Here is a 23840-nt window from a genome sequence, read left to right on the forward strand (position 1 = left end):
CCTATTCCTCCTAGTTAAAAGGAGTGCACTACAATGGGACTATTCCCCCTGGTTAAAAGGAGTTCACTACAATGGGACTCTATTCCCCCTGGTTAAAAGGAGTGCACTACAATGGGACCCTATACCACCTGGTTGAAAGGAGTGCACTACAATGTGACCCTATTCCCCCTGGTTAAAAGGAGTGCACTACAATGGGACCATATTCCCCCTGGTTAAAAGGAGAATAATTCTGTTTATTTTATTTCATTACCTTTCTTGGTGGAATGACATTCACAGCCCGTGTAAGGTGTAGTCGAGGACAATCTAGATGTTGTAGTATGTGTAGCTTCTGTTGTTGTTGAGACAGTGCTGACTGTAGTTGAGACAGTGCTGACTGTAGTTGAGACAGTGCTGACTGTAGCTGAGACAGTGCTGACTAGCTGAGACAGTGCTGACTATAGCTGAGACAGTGCTGACTGTGGCTGAGACAGTGCTGACTGTAGCTGAGACAGTGCTGACTGTAGCTGAGACAGTGCTGACTAGCTGAGACAGTGCTGACTGTAGTTGAGACAGTGCTGACTAGCTGAGACAGTGCTGACTAGCTGAGACAGTGCTGACTGTAGTTGAGACAGTGCTGATTGTAGTTGAGACAGTGCTGACTGTAGTTGAGACAGTGCTGACTGTAGTTGAGACAGTGCTGACTGTAGTTGAGACAGTGCTGACTAGCTGAGACAGTGCTGACTTTAGTTGAGACAGTGCTGACTAGCTGAGACAGTGCTGACTGTAGTTGAGACAGTGCTGACTATAGCTGAGACAGTGCTGACTGTAGTTGAGACAGTGCTGACTGTAGTTGAGACAGTGCTGACTGTAGCTGAGACAGTGCTGACTGTAGTTGAGACAGTGCTGACTATAGCTGAGACAGTGCTGACTAGCTGAGACAGTGCTGACTGTAGTTGAGACAGTGCTGACTGTAGTTGAGACAGTGCTGACTAGCTTAGACAGTGCTGACTGTAGCTGAGACAGTGCTGACTGTAGCTGAGACAGTGCTGACTAGCTGAGACAGTGCTGACTGTAGTTGAGACAGTGCTGATTAGCTGAGACAGTGCTGACTAGCTGAGACAGTGCTGACTGTAGTTGAGACAGTGCTGACTGTAGTTGAGACAGTGCTGACTGTAGTTGAGACAGTGCTGACTGTAGTTGAGACAGTGCTGACTAGCTGAGACAGTGCTGACTGTAGTTGAGACAGTGCTGACTAGCTGAGACAGTGCTGACTGTAGTTGAGACAGTGCTGACTATAGCTGAGACAGTGCTGACTGTAGTTGAGACAGTGCTGACTGTAGTTGAGACAGTGCTGACTGTAGCTGAGACAGTGCTGACTGTAGTTGAGACAGTGCTGACTGTAGTTGAGACAGTGCTGACTGTAGTTGAGACAGTGCTGACTAGCTGAGACAGTGCTGACTGTAGTTAAGACAGTGCTGACTAGCTGAGACAGTGCTGACTGTAGTTGAGACAGTGCTGACTAGCTGAGACAGTGCTGACTGTAGTTAAGACAGTGCTGACTAGCTGAGACAGTGCTGACTGTAGCTGAGACAGTGCTGACTGTAGGCTCAGAGGTAGTCCTCATCTGAGTTGTTGTTGTGGTAGTAGTTGGGGTAGTAGTGGGGGTTGTTGTTGGTGGAGTTGACTCAGGACCAGTTGTAATTTCCTCTGTTGTTTCTCTTGTTGTGGAATAGGTTGTTGTCTTAGATGTTGTTGTGGTTGTTGGACTTTCTGTGGTGGTTGTTGTTGTTGTTGTTGTTGTTGTGGTGGTAGGTGTTGTTGATTCTGGACCAGTTGTAATTTCCTCTGTTGTTTCTCTTGTTGTGGAATATGTTGTTGTCTTAGATGTTGTTGTGGTTGTTGTACTTTCTGTGGTGGTTGTTGTTGTTGTTGTTGATGGTGTAGTGGTTGTTGTGGGTGTTGTTGATTCTGGACCAGTTGTAATTTCCTCTGTTGATTCACTTGTTATGGAATATGTTGTTGTCTTAGATGTTGTTGTGGTTGATGGACTTTCTGTGGTGGTTGTTGTTGTTGTTGTGGTAGTGGTAGTAGGTGCAGTTGATTCTGGACCAGTTGTAACTTCCTCTGTTACTTTTATTTTTGTGGATGGAGTTGTTGACGTAGTTGTGGTTGATGGAAGTTCTGTTGTTGGTGTTGTTGGACTTTCTGTTGTTGTTCATGTTGTTGGGGTAGTTGTTGTTGTTGGACTTTCTGTTGTTGTTGTTGTTGTTGTTGGGGTAGTTGTTGTTGTTGGACTTTCAGTTGTTGTTGTTGTTGGGGTAGTTGTTGCTGTTGTAATGTTTGTTGTGTGCCTTTCTGAGGTGGGAGGTGTCTCATTGCTACAAACATCAACACAACATCTGACTCTGATCTCGTAGTTGTAGCATATTGGTGGGATGCCTTGATCCTTGTTGCGGCATATCAGTCCAACTGAGGGGTTGCATTCAACATTTTGACCTAGTTCGGCCAAAGGAACATAGATGTTGTCCTTGGCTCTGCATTCTACATCCTTAGGTTGGCGACAAATATCAATTCCAGATTTCCTTATATTTTCTATGGTTTCATAACCTCCTCCTTCTGGTCCAACAGAGGGATAATTTTTTATTTATTTAACTAGGAAGGGCTCATTGAGATTTAAAATCTATTTTTCAAGAGCGCCCTGGCCAAGATAGGCAGCACCAAGTCATTACAAATATTACAGACAGACATGAAAAACTACAAGTAATCTAGTAAAAACCATTGAATTCACAAGAGTATAACAAAATCAAAAACAGCAAATTAAAAACATTGACAGGTCAGGAAATCAGCCTCAAAATCCTTCATCAGTGATTTAAAAACACCAATCGGGACAAGTTCTTCCAGTTTAAAAGTATTTTGTAAGGCGTTCCAAGACGATGGCGCAGAGTACATAAAATCCCTTTTACCAAATTCAGTTCGGACATTTGGAACAGTTAGCAGGATAAAGTCCAGCGAACGAAGAGAGTACCCACCACATTTCGGAACAATAAAAATGCCCAAATAAAAAGGTAGTAAACCCAAAATGGCTTTGTAAATAAAAGTATACCAGTGACTGAGCCTACGAGAGACTAGAGAAGGCCAGCCAACCCTGCTATACAAAGTGCAGTGGTGCGTAAGGGTTTTGCAGTTTAAAATAAATGTCAAAGTGCCATGGAAAAGAGTGTCAATTGATCTCAAACACTGAGCGGAAGCATTCATATATAAAATATCCCCATAGTCTAGTAAAGGCATAAATGTAGCTGATACTAGCCTCTTTCTGGCTTCAAAAGAAAAACAGGCCTTATTCCTAAAATAAAATCCCAATTTCAGCTTCAATTTTTTTGTAAGTTGTTGAATATGCAATTTAATAGAGGGGCCGTCATCAATTTAATTCCAAGATATTTATATGAGGTTACAACCTCAATCTCTTTGCCCTGACGGGTAGTAATAGGTGAAAGGTTCAGGGGTCTATTTCTTGCTTTAGAAAACACCATTAGTTTAGTTTTGTCAGTATTGAGGATAAGTTTCAATTTACACAAGGTATGTTGAACAGTATAAAAAGCATTTTGCAAGATCTGGAAAGCTTGCGTAAGAGACGAGGCACAACAGTAAATAACAGTATCGTCAGCATAAAAATGAAGTTGAGCATTTTGGACATTTTTGTCTAAATCATTTATATAAAAAATGAATAAGAGAGGACAAAGTACAGAGCCTTGGGGCACACCATTACATACAGACAATTTAACAGACATAAGCCCATCAAATTGAGTGCACTGAGTTCTATCAGACAGATAGTTAGCAAACCATGCAACTGCATAGTATTTGCTAATCCAGTCTGACCAATCACAGACAGTCTTGGTCAGGCAGTGTGGAGTAATAGTGGGTGAAGTGCTTGATGGTGAAGTGGTGGTTGTTATGGGGGTAGTGATAGGGGTTGTTGAAGGTGTAATGTTTGTTGTCGATGTTGTTGGTTTTGTTCCAGTTGTAATTTCCTCAGATGTTTCACTTGTAGAATATGTTGTTGTCTTAGTTGTTGTTGTGGTTGATGGGAAATCTGTGGTGGTTGTTGTTGTTGTTGTGGGGGTAGTGGTGGTAGGTGTTGTTGAGGACCAGTTGTAACTTCCTCTTATACTATTGTCATTCTGGATGGGGTGGTTGACTTCGTTGTGGTTGTTGGACTTTCTGTGGTGGTTGTTGTTGTTGTTGTTGTTGTTGTTGTAGTGGTGGTAGGTGTTGTTGATTCTGGACCAGTTGTAAATTCCTCTGTTTCTTTTGTCATTCTGGATGAGGTGGTTGACTTCGTTGTGGTTGTTGGACTTTCTGTGGTGGATGTTGTTGTTGTTGTTGTGGATGGAGTTGTTGACTTCGTTGTGGTTGTTGGACATTTTGTTGTTGGGATTGTTGTTGGGGTAGTTGTTGTTGGACTTTCTGTTACTGTTGTTTTTGTTGTTGGGGATTTACTTGATGTTGCTTGACTTTCTGTTGTTGTTCTTGTTGTTGGGGTAGTTGTTGTTGTTGGACTTTCTGTTGTTGTTGTTGTTGTTGGACTTTCTGTTGTTGTTGTTGTTGTTGGACTTTCTGTTGTTGTTGTTGTTGGGATAGTTGTTGTTGTTTGACTTTCTGTTGTTGTTGTTGTTGCTGGGGTAGTTGATGATGTTGTAATGGTTGTTGTGTGCCTTTCTGAGGTGGTAGGTGTCTCATTGCTACAAACATCAACAACATCAACACAACATCTGACTCTGATCTCGTAGTTGTAGCATATTGGTGGGATGCCTTGATCCTTGTTGCGGCATATCAGTCCAACTGAGGGATTGCATTCAACATTTTGACCTAGTTCGGCCAAAGGAACATGGATGTTGTCTTTGGCTCTGCATTCTACATCCTTAGGTGAGCTACAAATATCAATACCAGATTTCCTTATATTTTCTATGGTTTCAAAATCTCCTCCTTCTGGTCCAACAGAGGGATAGTATTTGCTAATCCAGTCTGACCATTCACAGACAGTCTTGGTCAGGCAGTGTGGAGTAGTAGTGGGTGAAGTGGGTGTTGGTGAAGTAGGGGTTGTTGTGGGGGTAGTGGAAGGGGTTGTTGTCAGAGTTATGGTTGTTGTGGTTGTTGTTGGTTCTGGACCAGTTGTAATTTCCTCTGTTGTTTTACTTGATGTGGAATATTTTGTTGTCTAAGACGTTACCATGGTTGATGGACTTTCTGTGGTGGTTGTTGAGGTTGTTGTGGTAGAGGTGGTAGGTGTTGTTGATTCTGGACCAGTTCTAACTTCCTCTGTTACTTTTGTCATTCTGGATGGGGTTGTTGACTTAGTTGTGGTTGTTGGACTTTCTGTTGTTGTTGTTGTTGGATGTTCTGTTGTTGTGGTTGTTGTTGTTAGGGTAGTTGTTGTTGGAATTTCTGTTGTTGTTCTTGTTGTTGGTGTTGGACTTTCTGTTGTTGTTGTTGTTGGATGTTCTGTTGTTGTGGTTGTTGTTGTTGCAGTAGTTGGTGTTGGACTTTCTATTGTTGTTCTTGTTGTTGGGGTAGTTGTTGATGTTGTCATGGTTGTTGTGTGCCTTTCTGAGGTGGTTGTAGTCTCATTGCTACAAACATCAACACAACATCTGACTCTGATCTCGTAGTTGTAGCATATTGGTGGGATGCCTTGATCCTTGTTGCGGCATATCAGTCCAACTGAGGGATTGCATTCAACATTTTGACCTAGTTCGGCCAAAGGAACATAGATGTTGTCTTTGGCTCTGCATTCTACTTCCTTCGGTTGGCTACAAATATCAATACCAGATTTCCTTATATTTTCTATGGTTTCAAAATCTCCTCCTTCTGGTCCAACAGAGGGATAGTATTTGCTAATCCAGTCTGACCATTCACAGACAGTGTTGGTCAGGCAGTGTGGAGTAGTAGTGGGTGAAGTGGGTGTTGGTGAAGTAGGGGTTGTTGTGGGGGTAGTGGAAGGGGGTGTTGTCAGAGTAATGGTTGTTGTGGTTGTTGTTGGTTCTGGACCAGTTGTAATTTCCTCTGTTGTTTTACTTGGTGTGGAATATGTTGTTGTCTTAGATGTTGTTGTGGTTGATGGACTTTCTGTGGTGGTTGTTGTTGTTGTTGTTGTTGTTGTTGTTGTTGTTGTTGTTGTGGTAGAGGTAGTAGGTGTTGTTGATTCTGGACCAGTTGAAACTTCCTCTGTTACTTTTGTTGTGGATGGAGTTGTTGACTTCATTGTGGTTGTTGGACTTTCTGTTGTTGTTGTTGGACGTTCTGTTGTTGTGGTTGTTGGGGATGTACTTGATGTTGTTTGACTTTCTGTTCTTGTTTGACTTTCTGTTGTTGGGGTAGTTGTTGTTGGACTTTCTGTTGTTGTTGGGTTAGTTGTTGGTGTTGGACTTTCTGTTGTTGTTGTTGTTGGGGAAGTTGATGATGTTATAATGGTTGTTGTGTTTCTTTCTGAGGTGGTAGGTGTCTCATTGCTACAAACATCAACACAACATCTGACTCTGATCTCGTAGTTGTAGCATATTGGTGGGATGCCTTGATCCTTGTTGCGGCATATCAGTCCAACTGAGGGATTGCATTCAACATTTTGACCTAGTTCGGCCAAAGGAACAAAGATGTTGTCTTTGGCTCTGCATTCTACTTCCTTAGGTTGGCGACAAATATCAATACCAGATTTCCTTATATTTTCTATGGTTTCAAAATCTCCTCCTTCTGGTCCAACAGAGGGATAGTATTTGCTAATCCAGTCTGACCATTCACAGACAGTCTTGGTCAGGCAGTGTGGAGTAGTAGTGGGTGAAGTGGGTGTTGGTGAAGTAGGGGTTGTTGTGGGGGTAGTGGAAGGGGTTGTTGTCGGTGTACTGGTTGTTGTGGGGGTAGTGGTAGGGGTTGTGGAGGTGGTAGGGGTTGCTGTAGGGGTAGTGGTAGGGGTTGTTGTGGGGGTAGTGGTAAGGGTTGTTGTGGGGGTAGCGGTAGGGGTTGTTGCTGGGGTAGTGGCAGGAGTTGAGAAAACAAATGTGGTCGGTGCTTGATTGGATATCTGTGTTGTTGTAACACTTGGTGTAGTTGTTGGAGTTGTGATGCCGATACAGGGGTTCATAATCTGGACAATAGTTCCATTCTCTTTGCAGGTGGCAGTAATACAGGTCCCATCACCGTCAGATGTGTGATATACGGTCGCTCCATAAAGGTATGTTCTGCCGTCGTATAAACAATAGCAAGCTGCAATAGTGTTTTCACAAGGAACACCAGTTATTATTATGTAATCATCTTGTCATGTTTCCTTCTTGGTAATAATGTAGGCAAATGTTTCAGTTATTATCATGTAATCATCTTGTCATGTTACCTTCTTGGTAATAATGTAGGCAAATGTTTCAGTTATTATCATGTAATCATCTTGTCATGTTTCCTTCTTGGTAATAATGTAGGCAAATGTTTCAGTTATTATCATGTAATCATCTTGTCATGTTACCTTCTTGGTAATAATGTAGGCTAATGTTTCAGTTTGTAGTGGTTTTCCTTACCTTGGACATCATAGCTGCATCTGACCTCAGTCGATGAGCAACGACTTGAAAAAGAAAGAAGGAGGTTACAGTTCCTTTCAAAGTCGAATAAGATATTAAGAGCTATTTTTTATGAAGTACATAACAATGTTATATGTTATATTCACAATAAGGTATTAACAGGTCAAATCCCAATGAGGTATTAACAGGTCAAATCCCAATAAGGTATTAACAGGTCAAATCCCAATGAGGTATTAACAGGTCAAATCACAATAAGGTATTAACAGGTCAAATCACAATAAGGTATTAACAGGTCAAATCACAATAAGGTATTAACAGGTCAAATCACAATAAGGTATTAACAGGTCAAATCCCAATAAGGTATTAACAGGTCAAATCCCAATAAGGTATTAACAGGTCAAATCCCAATGAGGTATTAACAGGTCAAATCACAATAAGGTATTAACAGGTCAAATCACAATAAGGTATTAACAGGTCAAATCCCAATGAGGTATTAACAGGTCAAATCCCAATGAGGTATTAACAGGTCAAATCCCAATAAGGTATTAACAGGTCAAATCCCAATAAGGTATTAACAGGTCAAATCCCAATGAGGTATTAACAGGTCAAATCACAATAAGGTATTAACAGGTCAAATCACAATAAGGTATTAACAGGTCAAATCCCAATGAGGTATTAACAGGTCAAATCACAATGAGGTATTAACAGGTCAAATCCCAATGAGGTATTAACAGGTCAAATCCCAATAAGGTATTAACAGGTCAAATCACAATAAGGTATTAACAGGTCAAATCACAATGAGGTATTAACAGGTCAAATCACAATGAGGTATTAACAGGTCAAATCCCAATAAGGTATTAACAGGTCAAATCACAATTAGGTATTAACAGTTCAAATCCCAATAAGGTATTAACAGGTCAAATCCCAATCTCTTTGTAGGTGGACTATTGACATTGCCTTATCTGACCAGAAATACAGGCTACCTTAAGGCTTATACCAACCGTATTAAACCCTATGTAATGTAAATACAGTATCTATGTATTTATCAAAATGTGATCTGAAATGATCTGAAAACATACCATGGCTGACAGTTCTCCTTGGAAGGTATAACCTCTCCATCATTGTAATGAGTTCCATCTCCATCGTAGCAACCACAGTCCTTCTTAGTGACACACTTCATGGTACTTTCTTCCAAATAAGGCTGGGCCGAAGAACATTTTGGATAGCAACCTTTAAGATAAAAACAGTCAATTTAATCCAGGACACCTGCACAGATTAGATCATCCTCATGGTATCTAGTTTTAACACCAAAGCTGTGATGGATATGATATTTCAATATTTGTTTTTAGTTTTCAGTATAGATGAACAAGGGAGGGGGAGGCATTACATATGTTATACTGTACATTTGTTTAACAACTTGGATTGTAAATTGTAAATCAAACGGCCAAGCTGTTATGAAGGGCTCTTAGTTACCTTCCAGTGCAGGGATCTGACTGGAGCATGTTCCTGAGGGATTCTTGCAGGTCTTCATACAGGGGTATCCACACGGATTATAATGCCACTCACACTCACCAATAGGGTTGTAGAAATCACAGAACAGAGCTGGTGAAATGAAAACATGTCACATTTTAACTGAACCAGGGTCCTAAAAGAGGATTAAACAGTTACACATTCAAATCATAAATTGGTATTTTGTCCCGATAGCAAAACAATCCCACCTATCCATCAATCAATTGTCCCACTCAAAGCAAATGACTCACGGCAGATATCTGGTGTTCTCCACTTGATACAAGCCCCTGCCTCGTTACAGGCCTGGGCGTAGGCTGCTACAGCTGTACAGAAACACTCGCAGTCTCCCCCAGTGTCACAGGCACACGAGTCCCTCACACAGGCATCATGGAATGGCGTGGGGTCCACCTTTTAGGAAGATGCATTAAGCCATCATTTATTTATTCAATGCATTGCCCAGCTTGTTGAAGAGACTACAGATGAATTATTGACAATGATTATTATTGAGTTGGATGGTTGACTTTATGTTTTTGTTATCTGTTTAGTACTACTTTTGTTGTTGTCTATTATGGTGACTGTGTGGACATTCACATGATTGTTGACAAACCAATTTTATTAAAAGGATTGCCATGTACCATCATGCAACTCTGCTTGTCATTGTTTGACCTTATACGAAACCTGTTAGCCCAAGACTTGTGCTACAAAATTATCGTTTGTTATAAATTCCTCCATATGATTGTTATTATGACCCAGAAGCTGTGAGGTAAATTAACTATTGTTGAAGCCTTAACCTTATTGACCCTGAGGCTGTGAGGTAAATGAACTCTTGTTGAAGCCTTAACCTTATTGACCCTGAGGCTGTGAGGTAAATTAACTCTTGTTGAAGCCTTAACCTTATTGACCCTGAGGCTGTGAGGTAAATGAACTCTTGTTGAAGCCTTAACCTTATTGACCCTGAGGCTGTGAGGTAAATGAACTCTTGTTTAAGCCTTAACCTTATTGACCCTGAGGCTGTGAGGTAAATGAACTCTTGTTGAAGCCTTAACCTTATTGACCCTGGGTCTGTGAGTTACTGTATATTAAAACTTCTTCAGGCTGGGGTCTATTTTTCTCCACTTCCTGTCTGACTGACGTGCCCAAAGTAAACTGCCTCTTACTCAGGCCCCGAAGCCTGGATATGCATATAATTGGTATCATTGGATATGAAACACTTGGAAGTTTGTAGAAATGTTAAAAGAATGTATGAGACTATAACACAATTGATATGGTAGAAGAAAATCCAAAGAAAAACCAACCGGAATTTAAAAAATTTGAGAGCCCGTGCTCTTGCAATGGAACGTATAGGGTCATATCCAAATCTAGCTCCCAGATTGCAATTCCTATACCACTAGATGTCAACAGTCTTTGTTCAAGGTTTCAGGCTTGTTTCTTCCCAAACGAGGAAGAATTTTGAGTTTTTAGAACTGGGAGTCAGAGTCAGGAAATCAGTCTGTGCGGCCGCGACGAAGACGAAGCACCGGCCGTGACGAAGCACCTGCTAATTTTCTTTTCTTTTGAACATACTTCTTTCAGAAATATTATAGTTTTTTTTACATTTTAGGGTACCTGAGGATTAAATAGAAATGTATTTTGACTTGTTTTAAAAAAGTTTAGCGGTAGCTTTTTGGATTCCTTTCTCTGCATGTACTCAAATCGATGGCACCAACTAAACTGACTTTTGGGGATATAAAGCAGGATTTTATGTAACAAAACTACCGTGCATGATGTAGCGGGGACCCTTCGGATTGTAAATCAGAGGAAGATTTTCCAAAAGTAAGTGAATATTTAATCGCTATTTGTGATTTTATGAAGCCTGTGCTGGTTGAAAAATATTTTGTTGTGGGACACCGTCCCCAAACAATCACATGGCATGCTTTCGCTGTAAAGCATATTGTAAATCAGACAATGCAGTAAGATGAACAAGATGTTAAGCTTTTAACTGATATAAAACACTTGTATGTACGTAAATGTTTAATATCCATAAATGTATGATTATTTATTTGGATAGCGCGAACTCCAATTTCACCGGAAGTTGTCGACAGGTGTCCCGCTGGCGTAGCCCCTTAACTCTTGTTGAAGCCTTATTGACCCTGAGGCTGTGAGTTACTGTGTATTAACTATTGTTGAAGCCAACCATATTATTATACTTACGCAGTGGCACTTTGGCTGCGTTTACACAGGCAGTCCAATTCAGATCATTCACCAATGCATATCTGATACCAATTGATCTTGTGTAAACAAAAAAAAAAAAAAAAAATGGAATCTGATCTTTTGAGCTCTGATTTATACCACTTCCATATGTGGATCTCAATCCTGATTCAAACCCAATTCTCCATGTGATCTCTGTCTGGATGCTCAGATCTGATGTTTTTGCTCTAAAATGGTTGTTTTGCACATGACCTGCCATTACCATGACAACTACCCAAAAAAGTAAAGGACAGGAAATGAGCATTGCATCTTCAGAGCCTACATCAGTGGTTAATGCGCCAATCTGATATGGGCTACATGTAAAACTTCAGTCAGGTCCATAAATATTTGGACATTGACCAAGTTATTATTTTAGCACATTGGAGTTGACATTAAATAATAAATATGAGCTGAAAGTGCAGACTTCAGCATTATTTTGAGGGTATTTACCTCCAAATCGGGTGAACAGTGTAGGAATCACAGCACTTTTTATATGTGGTCCCTCCCTTTTTAAGGGACCAAAAGTAATTGGACAATTGGCTGCTCAGCTGTTCCATGGCCAGGTGTGTCTTATTCCCTCATTAGTTAATTTACAAGTAAACAGATAAAAGATCTAGAGTTGATTTCAAGTGTGGCATTTACATTTGTAATCTGTTGCTGTTAATATGACAATAAATAATAATAAATAAAATAATAAAGAGCCAGTGAAGCAACCCGTCATCATCTTTCTTAAATCTCCTAGACGACAGACACTTCAACATCTTATTCCTTATGATTTATTTTGGACTGTCTGTTTTGCCATTCATGAATGTGTTGTTATGGCCTGTAGTAGTAAAGGCCAAATTCAGTATTTCATATTATTTATTTTTACATATGTATGTTTGAAACCTAAACGGTCCTAAAATTCCAAATGAAACATCTAAATGATCAATGGTATGACCATCTTAAAACAATTCCATATGTAATCCCCACCCCCCCACCCCCAACGGCTTAGACTTTTAACAGAAAATTAAAATTTTCACCATATGTAAATAGCAATGTAGCCAAGATACACAAGTCATAGCCTTTTTACAGACAGCTTGTTTTAACCTGCCAACTGCATGTATCTGCTGTACTGTCTATTGAATGTATCTGCTGTACTGTCTATTGAATGTATCTGCTGTACTGTCTATTGAATGTATCTGCTGTACTGTCTATTGAATGTATAGGTTATTCCAAATGGCTGTATTTACTGTATACAGTGTATGTGTGTCTTTTTATCTTCGTTTATATCAGCTGCACTACGTCGACTTCCTAACAACTTCGGTTGGTATGGCAATAAAGTATTGAATCTATATTGAATAGTATCTGCTGTCGTCTCTATTGAATGTATCTGCTGTCGTCTCTATTGAAGTATTTACTGTATATGTGTGTCTTTTTATCTTCGTTTATATAGACTACGTCGACTTCCTAACAACTTTGGTATTGAATCTACATTGAATAGTATCTGCTGTGTACTGTACCTGTGAGTGGCAGGCTGAGAAAACGTTACTGGTGATGATGCTGCAGCGTTTCAGAGACCAGGACTGCCTGTATGATCTTAAAGTGCATGGGTTTTTTATGACATCAGCGTTGGGGCAACTGGGTGACACTTTCCAGCTGTTCCCAAACTCCAGAGCTTCAACAACCACTTCCTGGTTTCTGGACGTGAAGTCGTTCTTTCCATTACCGTCGTAGTTTCCACACAGACCACACACTTGGCCCTGGAAGGAAATTCAACATTTAGAAATAATAAGTAGATATTCAAACATCACATTGTTTTGTAAGCCAATGCAATTGCTAAACAAAGATACAGTGCAATCACTGGTTCAAAATGTCCTATTCTAGTCACTCACCTGGAAGGTAGAGCTGAGTTTGATGAACAGGCTATTCTTCTTGTCCCACATGAGGATCAGGCCATTTTCAGCCTCAACAACAACATAGAGACCGATAGAGTGGACCTGGTATGGCACGTCAACCCCGTTCTCTTGTTTGATCACTTTTGCAGATTCATCTGCTAGTATGATCTCATTGCTCTGAAAGACAGAAACAGAAAGTGTTCATTGCTAATGTAATACTAGTAGACAGGTTTACACTGTGGTGGTGCTGGATTTAACACTATCCAGGGTTTTACACTGTGGTGGTGCTGGGTTTTACACCATCCAGGGTAACACTGTGGTGGTGCTGGGTTTTACACCATCCAGGGTAACAGTGTGGTGATGCTGGGTTTTACACCATCCAGGGTAACAGTGTGGTGATGCTGGGCTTTATACTATCCAGGGTTACACTGTGGTGGTGCTGGGTTTTACACCATCCAGGGTAACAGTGTGGTGATGCTGGGTTTTACACCATCCAGGGTAACAGTGTGGTGATGCTGGGCTTTATACTATCCAGGGTAACACTGTGGTGGTGCTGGGTTTTACACCATCCAGGGTAACACTGTGGTGGTGCTGGGTTTTACACCATCCAGGGTAACACTGTGGTGGTGCTGGGCTTTACACCATCCAGGGTTACACTGTGGTGGTGCTGGGTTTTTCACAATCCAGGTTGTACACAGATGCAACATGATTTGAAATTCTACTGCCCAAATACATAGCTAACACTAACCCTAATACATAGCTGACCCTAACCCTAATACATAGCTAACCCTAACCCTAATACATAGCTAACCCTAACCCTGATACATAGCTAACCCTAACCCTAATACATAGCTAACACTAACCCTAATACATAGCTAACCCTAACCCTAATACATAGCTAACCCTAACCCAAATACATAGCTAACCCTAACCCAAATACATAGCTAACCATAACCCTAATACATAGCTAACCCTAACCCAAATACATAGCTAACCCTAAACCTAATACATAGCTAACCCTAACCCTAATACATAGCTAACACTAACCCAAAAACCACTAACCCAAATACATAGCTAACCCTAATACATAGCTAACCCTAAACCAAATACATAGCTATCCCTAACCCTAATACATAGCTAACCCTATCCCAAATACATAGCTAACCCTAAACCTAATACATAGCTAACCCTAACCCTAATACATAGCTAACACTAACCCAAATACATAGCTAACCCTATCCCAAATACATAGCTAACCCTATCCCAAATACATAGCTAACCCTATGCCAAATACATAGCTAACCCTATCCCAAATACATAGCTAACCCTAACCCTAATACATAGCTAAACCTAACCCAAATACATAGCTAACCCTAACCCACATACATAGCTAACCCTAAACCAAATACATAGCTAACACTAACCCTAATACATAGCTAACCCTAACCCAAATACATAGCTAACCCTAACCCTAATACATAGCTAACCCTAACCCTAATACATAGCTAACCCTAACCCAAATACATAGCTAACAATAAACCTACAGATTCATCTGCTAGTATGATCTCATTGCTCTGAAAGACAGAAACAGAAAGTGTTAATTGCTAATGTAATACTAGTAGACAGGTTTACACTGGGGTGGTGCTGGATTTAACACTATCCAGGGTAACACTGTGGTGGTGCTGGGTTTTACAATGTGGTGGTGCTGGGTTTTAAACTACCCAGGGTAACACTGTGGTGGTGCTGGGTTTTACACTGTGGTGGTGCTGGGTTTTACACTATCCAGGGTAACACTGTGGTGGTGCTGGGTTTTACACCGTCCAGGGTAACACTGTGGTGGTGCTGGGTTTTACACCGTCCAGGGTTACACTGTGTTGGTGCTGGGTTTTACACTGTGGTGGTGCTGGGTTTTACACTATCCAGGGTTACACTGTGGTGGTGCTGGGTTTTACACTATCCAGGGTAACACTGTGGTGGTGCTGGGTTTTACAATGTTTTTGGTGCTGGGTTTTAAACTACCCAGGGTAACACTGTGGTGGTGCTGGGTTTTAAACTACCCAGGGTAACACTGTGGTGGTGCTGGCTTTTACACTGTGGTGGTGCTGGGTTTTACACTGTGGTTGTGCTGGGTTTTACACTATCCAGGGTAACACTGTGGTGGTGCTGGGTTTTAAACTACCCAGGGTAACACTGTGGTGGTGCTGGCTTTTACACTGTGGTGGTGCTGGGTTTTACAATGTGGTGGTGCTGGGTTTTACACTGTGGTGGTGCTGGGTTTTAAACTACCCAGGGTAACACTGTGGTGGTGCTGGCTTTTACACTGTGGTGGTGCTGGGTTTTACACTGTGGTGGTGCTGGGTTTTACACGACCCAGGGTAACACTGTGGTGGTGCTGGATTTTACACGACCCAGGGTAACACTGTGGTGGTGCTGGATTTTACACCACCCAGGGTAACACTGTGGTGGTGCTGGGTTTTACACTATCCAGGGTAACACTGTGGTGGTGCTGGATTTTACACTATCCAGGGTAACACTGTGTTGGTGCTGGGTTTTACACTATCCAGGGTAACACTGTGGTGGTGCTGGGTTTTACACTGTGGTGGTGCTGGGTTTTACACTATCCAGGGTAACACAGTGGTGGTGCTGGGTTTTACACTATCCAGGGTAACATTGTGGTGGTGCTGGGTTTTACACTGTGGTGGTGCTGGGTTTTACACTGTGGTGGTGCTGGGTTTTACACTATCCAGGGTAACACTGTGGTGGTGCTGGGTTTTACACTATCCAGGGTAACACTGTGCTGGTGCTGGGTTTTACACTTTGGTGGTGCTAGGCTTTACACTGTGGTTGTGCTGGGATTATCCTGTTTGTACACAGATACAAGATGTCATTTTGAAATTCTACTGTTCAAATACATAGCTAACCATAACCCAAATACATAGCTGACCATAGTCCTAATAAATAGCTAACCCTAAAACAAATACATAGCCAAACCTAACCCAAATACATAGCTAACTCTAACCCTAATACACAGCTAACCCTAACCCGAAAACATAGCTAACCCTGACCCTAAAACATAGCTAACCCTAATACATAGCTAACACTTACCCTATCCCAAATACATAGCTAACCCTAACCCAAATACATAACTATCCCTAACCCAAATAGATAGCTAACCCAAATACATAGCTAACCATAACCCTAACCCAAATACATAGTTAACCCTAACCCTAATACATAGCTAACCCTAACCCTAATACATAGCTAACCCTAACCCTAATACATAGCTAACCCTAAACCTAATACATAGCTAACCCTAACCCAAATACATAGCTAACCCTAACCCTAATACATAGCTAACCCTAAACCTAATACATAGTTAACCCTAACCCAAATACATAGTTAACCCTAACCCTAATACATAGCTAACCCTAACCCTAATACATAGCTAACCCTAATACATAGCTAACCCTAACCCATCCCTAATACATAGCTAACCCTAACCCTAATACATAGCTAACCCCAACCCTAATACATAGCTAACCCTAACCTTAACCCTAATACATAGCTAACCCTAACCCAAATACATAGTTAACCCTAACCCTAATACATAGCTAACCATAACCCTAAAACATAGCTAACCCTAACCCAAATACATAGTTAACCCTAACCCTAATACATAGCTAACCCTAACCCTAATACATAGCTAACCCTAACCCAAATACATAGCTAACCCTAACCCAAATACATAGCTAACCCTAACCCAAACACATAGCTAACCCGAACCCTAATACATAGCTAACCCTAACCCAAATACATAGCTAACCATAACCCTAACCCAAATACATAGTTAACCCTAACCCTAATACATAGCTAACCCTAACCCTAATACATAGCTAACCCTAACCCAAATACATAGCTAACCCTAACCCAAATACATAGCTAACCCTAACCCTAATACATAGCTAACCCTAACCCAAATACATAGCTAACCCTAACCCAAATACATAGCTAACCCTAACCCAAATACATAGCTAACCCTAACCCTAATACATAGCTAACCCTAACCCTAATACATAGCTAACCCTAAACCTAATACATAGTTAACCCTAACCCTAATACATAGCTAACACTAACCCTAATACATAGCTAATCCTTACCCAAACACATAGCTAACCCTAACCCTAATACATAGCTAACCCTAACCCAAATACATAGCTAACCCTAACCCAAATACATAGCTAACCCTAACCATAACCCAAATACATAGCTAACCCTACCCTAATACATAGCTAACACTAATCTGAACACATAGCTAACCCTAATACATAGCTAACCCTAACCCAAACACATAGGGGTTATTTTTGTGCTGCTATCAAATCTGCCCGACAATAATTCTAAGCAGACACTCCGTGCTAGCAAAACACATGGAGGGGACGAGATAAGTGCATCCAGAGTTCAGCATGCAATTACACTCACAGTCACCGGTGTCGACATTGAGTCAAATGTCCAGACTTGTCTATCGTACCTTTAATGCATGTATGAAGCCGTTTATGAACAGTAGTTCCTACCCCCAAGAAGAGCTTGATGGCCTTGGAACAGGTGGTGCCGGTGGTTCCACAGGGAATGTTCTCTGTGATCACTCTAAAGGTACCGTTTGGATTGTTGCTGCAGTAGTCCTGCAGGATGTATTCAAATACACAATCAGAAAACATCTTAGTTATTATTATTATTACCTCATCTTAATCATAATTAGAAAATATGTGCATCATACATAAAGTAGGGGTTTTAATAAAATACAAAGAAAATCATAAATACAAATGATTATTGCCCTACCTGAGTAAGAATGTATTCACAATCTCCATTGAAAGTGAACCTTTCCTCATCAAAAGTGATGAAATGCCCATCTCCATATATGGCACACATCCCATCACACTGCTTATTGGTACACTGCCATTTTCTGCCTTCGCAAGTGCTACAATGATGCAAACATAATCACAAGGGGAGATTATAGAGGGAAGCATTTGACATATCCAAAGAAGAAGAAGAAGAAGGATAGAAGTTGATTTTACCAGGTATTGCAGTCTACTTTGAGCACATGTCCAGGTTGGTAATAGACTCCATTGTGAGAACAGGGACATAGGTCTTCCTTGATGCATCCTCCGTTTCCATCAGACAGCAGACCATCAGGACATACACAGCCTGACACACACTCTGCACTGATCTATAACACAATGAATCAGGGAAGGACTGACATGAATTTAAGTTGGACATCATGTGCCTGAATGTCCCTCCACCCTCCAGGGTGTAAGATGTGGACATTATGTGCCTGAATGTCCCTCCACCCTCCAGGGTATAAGATGTGGACATTATGTGCCTGAATGTCCCTCCACCCTCCAGGGAATAAGATGTGGACATTTGAAAAGACACAAGGATGACTTTTAAAGATGATCTCTTTGATGTTCATGGAGATCAGGTTCTCTATAAACGTTACAGTCTGCTCAAACAGAAACCTTCTAAAAAGTCAATCTCATCGGAGGATATCGTTTGGGATCCTGGGCCTAGCTTTGTCCAAGGTAATAAATAATTTGATCAATCTGTCACTGTGTTAACATAACATTGTCCTTGTATGTTTTTATTAAAATGTGTTGCAATATATGTTTTTATTAACTTGTTGTAAGGCATGTTTTATTAATGTGTTGTAAGACATGTTTTTATTAACGTGTTGTAAGGCATGTTTTATTAACGTGTTGTAAGGCATGTCCCATTGTAGACTTACACAGTGACTGTCTAGTGTTTGACAGCTCTTCTGGCACTCTGAGCCCTTGGCTCCGGGCCCTGCACTAGAACAGTTGAAGAAACCCATTGGTTCTTCACAGGCTGTAGGGAACAAAAGTAGGCTTTATAGGTTAGTAGGGATTAAACTACAGAGTCTTGGATGTGAAGTGATTTGCTAAATTTGGTGTTCTGAATTTCAGAGTACTCACATAAATGTTGTTGTTCTCCAGTACAGCTTAATTTCCCTTGTCTGCAAGAGCTGGGTGGTGAAGAGGGGTACAAGAGGAGGGGGTTAATAAGCATGGTTTAGCATGCCTCTTGAAGCAAACCAAGACTTTATCAGAAGACAGTTGATTTCTAAATATTTTAATAGAGCCACAACAGAGAAGACCATCAGATTTTCAGAGATTTTCTTTCACATGCCAACCAAGTCCTTACCATGTAGCCCCATAGATCCTGGTGACCTCTCCAGGGGGTACTACTGTGCCTCCATTGTAGCAGGAGCAGCGTGAGGCAGGGACACACTCTCCCTGGTCGTTCAGGTAGGTTCCCTCGGCACAGCCACAGCCGTCCACAGTCACATGGTCTAACTGTTCAATTCAATTAAAAGTGTTTTATCCATGAGGGGAAATTACTTTGGGCATGTCTGCAGTAACAACAACATCCACAACAACAAGAAGATACACAACAACATGACAACAACAATAAAGACAACAACAACATACACAGCAACAAGAAGATACACAACCACAACAAAACAGCAACAACAAGACAACAACAAAACAGCAACAACAGCACAACAACAACATACAAAACAACAAGACATTAATAAAATGAAGAATAATGATAATAGCAAACACATGCAATAGAAATGAGATGTCCATGTAAATGTACCTGGCAGGTAAAGTCTGTCTGGCTCAGTGAACGACAGGTGCGGTCACAGCTGGTCATGGTGTAGTCATAGACCATCGTGTCAGGGCAGCTAGAGGAGTACTTCCCTGTGGAAAACAGTATGGTGATTCAACATTTAATTATATGTTTTGCGGTATTTTGTTTTTAAATAAGAAGGTAAATCCTGGACACTGTGGGTTAATAGGAGGGTAAACCCTGGACACCGGGGGTTAATAGGAGGGTAAACCATGGACACCGTGGGTAAATAGGAGGGTAAACCCTGGACACTGTGGGTTAATAGGAGGGTAAACCCTGAACACCATGGGTTAATAGGAGGGTAAACCCTGGACACCGTGGGTTAATAGGAGGGTAAACCCTGGACACTGTGGGTTAATAGGAGGGTAAACCCTGAACACCATGGGTTAATAGGAGGGTAAACCCTGGACACCGTGGGTTAATAGGAGGGTAAACCCTGGACACCGTGGGTTAATAGGAGGGTAAACCCTGGACACCGTGGGTTAATGGAGGGGAAACACTGGACACTGTGGGTTAATAGGAGGGGAAACACTGGACACCGTGGGTTAATAGGAGGGTGAACCCTGGACACCGTGGATTAATAGGAGGGGAACCCTTCATTAATTAATAAATAAATACATTCAGTATCTCTGATGTTTATCTTACCACAGGTGGTGTTTCTCCATCCACTGAGCAGGACGCCTGCAGCAGCACATGCATGGACGTAGGAGGAGACCGCAGCACACATGCACTCCTCACTCCTCTCACAGTTACAACTGTCATATAGGCAGATCTACAGGGAGAGAAGAAGAAACAGAAGAAGAAGAAGAAGTTATGAGATGTGATAATGAAGAAAAATTTTAAAAAAAACACAAGCACAGGACAATAGTATTACAAAATTCTGATTAGATGTTTTGAGATAAATTAAATTAATATTATATAATTATTTGATATAGAACGTCTTAAATTATCGTTTAAATAAATATATATTCTTAGAGCTTTGGGATAACTCTGTAATTAAAGAGCATTTTAACATCAACATACTTACTTCCTTGTAGTAATTTGGGTTGATCTCAGTGTGGCATTGGGAAAATATTCCTTCACGATCTGACAGCATCAAGCACCAGTACTTGGCATATCTCTCTGTAAAACATATGAGATATTAGCAACATGTAACAAAGTACAAATAGTTTTTATCTAGGCTTTACTGTGCATCTCAGTAGACATTTGTGAGTGTAATCCCCAAAAAGTATTCCAAGGCTCTGATAAAGGCTCTCTACGCCGAAACATAATGAAAAAATACAAATGGTTAGTTAGATAATAAACTCAGATCTGTACACAGAGTGATCCTTTTTCTACTACTAGTAGAAAAAGCTGATTCTCTTTTTGCTCAACCTGGGCTGAAGCGTGTTTTGGTTTGTTTCATTAGACCAGGGGTTCCCAAACTTTTTTGTCCCACGACACCATTTAGAAAATTTTCACGACGGCAACAATGTGAAATGTGAAGAAAAATATGTCTGTAGCTTATGCCTACCATACCATAACCCCACCGCAACCATGGGGCACTCTATTCACAACGTTGACCTCAACAAACTGCTCGCCCACACATCGCCATAAACGGATGGACGTACTGCCAAATTCTCTAAAATTATGTTGGAGGCGGCTTATGGTAGAGAAATAAACATTCAATTCTCTGACAACAACTCTGATGGACATTCCTGTAGTTATCATGCCAATTGTACGCTCCCTCAAAACCTCACATTTTAGAGTGACATTCTTTCTGACCCCCAGCACAAGGTGCACCTGTATAATTGTCATGTTGTTCAATCAGCTTCTTGATCTTAAAATGTTTGTGCTAATGGAAAATGTGGATCTGTTATTTAAGCTCATGAAACATAGGGACCAACACTTTCCTGTTACGTACATTTTTTGTTCAGTGTGTATATTTTTTTGTATTTTGGAAATTCTCCCGAGACCCCATTTTCATATAAGGTGATCCCACATGTGGTCGTGACCCCTAGTTTGAGAACCGCTGCATAAGAGACACGTTAGTGTTTTAAAAGAGGTCGAAGGAGTACCGTTCTCTACACTCAGACTGCATGGGATCTCAAAGTTCTGTGCCACATCAGGACAGCTTGCTTTGTTCTTCCACATGTTGACGAACGTCACAGCGGTTCCTTCCACCAGTCCATTGATGGTTCTGAAGTCGTCAGCGCGGACGCCGTTAAAGTCTCCGCAAAGACCTGGATAAGAGGTACAAAACATTATAACAGGTGGTTTGAACTAACATTGACAGAAGATGCAATGCATCAAGTATCATTAGTTTATTAATAATTGTTTCAGGTAAGGTTTGACCGAACCCCTCAAACAAGTGGTATAGTGGCACACGTTACATTAACAGTAGTTTGATAACCAATCATCTTTTATAATAACAATGCATGAGATTTATATAGCGCTTCTCAACAACCCAAAAACTATTATCTTTCCACCAAGACTTTAAATGAGCAGAGAGAAACATACCCTGGGTTTTTTCTTTGTGTGAACTGCTAGCTACGATGTAGACCTGCATTATAGGTGTTAGCTGGACCTCTAGACGGAGCCCATAAGAGGTATGCACAACGATGTAGAACGTAGAGGGCTGAAAGATCCTTACATCAGCTGTGGAAAATATACACAAGTTCTAGTTACAATCTGGTTTACCATGAACTTTTAGCTCCCACTTCCCTATTGTGGGATGCTTATGGTGTTACATGCTGCTAGACAAGGAAAGAAAGACGAAAGAAAGAGACAACTTCTGGTACAGTACGTACTGCATGGGAAGGGTTTCAAACATACATTTATACTGTTCAATGACTACAAAAATAGACAGATATCACATCTTTGTATCCCTTTTCTCAAGCAGCCATCAATCAGTCACTCACCCATGAAAAGCGGCATCTGAGAAAACATCTTGTTGACAAAGACCCTTCCACTGGCCTCGATGACGATTATCTGCAAGTGACAAATTACAACTTGAGTTAAAACGACTCCCTTGGTGATAAGGAGTGTGGAACAGGGTTGGAGTCAATTCCAGTCAATTCAGAAAGAAAACCTAATTCCAATTCCAAATGTTCCTCACTGAAAAACAATGAAGAGCATTGGAATTGGAATTCAGTGGACTGCCTGTATTGACTGGAAATGAAATGTAATTTACTCCAACCCTGAAGTGGTGATACGAGTCACGGACTGGCTAACTTACCGTGGACTCTGGAGTCACCAGGGTTACAGATCTTAGGCAGGTCTCAATGTCCGTCTTCCCACATTTCACTATGTCACCCAGGACTGTGAAAGCAGTCTCGTTGGTTTGCTGGGAACAATCGGCAACAGGTATGACAGTAACGTTAAGGTAGGACAGTAAAGTTAAGGTATGACAGTAAAGTTATGGGTTGATAGTTGTTGCGTCAAAAAACAGAACACTCAAAACATGAGCACAATGGCAGCTCTTCCTTTAAAGAACTCCAGGCCTCAAGAGGGCAGATAACCCAAAAACATGGTTGGAACTAAAAAAATTGAGCCAGGATTTCTGGAGGGACTACTTTTACATGCGCACCTGGCAGATAAGCATGGGTATAAAATGTTTGGGCTTAGCTTTGCTTGGGTCCTCAACATACAAACAGCTCATTGTTCAACCCTGTTGACGGAACTGGTATGTAATGTTTGGAATTATTTATTATGTTGCATCCAGTGCTTAGCACAATTTACATGTTTAACTCTGTTAAGAGTGGTGACTTCTTTTTTGTGGATATTTTCTGACTGCAGAAGTAATTGCTTGAAGTGCTAGATTAAATTGTTTCAACGTTTACTTTATTCAAAGCCATGCTTTGTTGCTGTGTAAAATAATGCAGGTTTATTCTCTGTTTAAGGTTATCAACCTATTCCCTATTCCTCTGTCATTCAACTACTATATTCAACAAATCAACTGTTTCAACATATTCAACAAATGGCATAAAAAAATATATATATATATAATAAA

General features: G+C 40.9%; 1 protein-coding gene across 1 annotated transcript in view; it reads right to left on the minus strand.

The window, feature by feature from the left end:
* Nucleotides 1–3858: 3858 nt before the first annotated feature.
* The window catches only part of LOC110502639 (mucin-5B-like), a 38207-nt gene continuing 18225 nt past the window's right edge, over nt 3859–23840 (minus strand). The window contains exons 12-33 of the mRNA XM_036934559.1: nt 23067–23174; nt 22750–22819; nt 22349–22486; nt 21907–22071; nt 20877–20971; nt 20495–20621; nt 19817–19920; nt 19361–19512; nt 19132–19181; nt 18924–19024; nt 18217–18368; nt 17981–18119; nt 17716–17823; nt 13145–13324; nt 12773–13012; nt 9296–9452; nt 9009–9137; nt 8615–8765; nt 7536–7579; nt 6874–7233; nt 5521–6207; nt 3859–4007 (exon numbers count right to left, since the gene is read on the minus strand). Of these exons, the coding sequence (XP_036790454.1) occupies nt 3859–4007; nt 5521–6207; nt 6874–7233; nt 7536–7579; nt 8615–8765; nt 9009–9137; nt 9296–9452; nt 12773–13012; nt 13145–13324; nt 17716–17823; nt 17981–18119; nt 18217–18368; nt 18924–19024; nt 19132–19181; nt 19361–19512; nt 19817–19920; nt 20495–20621; nt 20877–20971; nt 21907–22071; nt 22349–22486; nt 22750–22819; nt 23067–23174 (3606 nt within the window). The remainder of the gene's footprint in view (nt 4008–5520; nt 6208–6873; nt 7234–7535; nt 7580–8614; nt 8766–9008; nt 9138–9295; nt 9453–12772; nt 13013–13144; nt 13325–17715; nt 17824–17980; nt 18120–18216; nt 18369–18923; nt 19025–19131; nt 19182–19360; nt 19513–19816; nt 19921–20494; nt 20622–20876; nt 20972–21906; nt 22072–22348; nt 22487–22749; nt 22820–23066; nt 23175–23840) is intronic.

This window comes from Oncorhynchus mykiss, chromosome 2, assembly GCF_013265735.2.
Source record: "Oncorhynchus mykiss isolate Arlee chromosome 2, USDA_OmykA_1.1, whole genome shotgun sequence".
Lineage (NCBI taxonomy): Eukaryota > Metazoa > Chordata > Actinopteri > Salmoniformes > Salmonidae > Oncorhynchus > Oncorhynchus mykiss.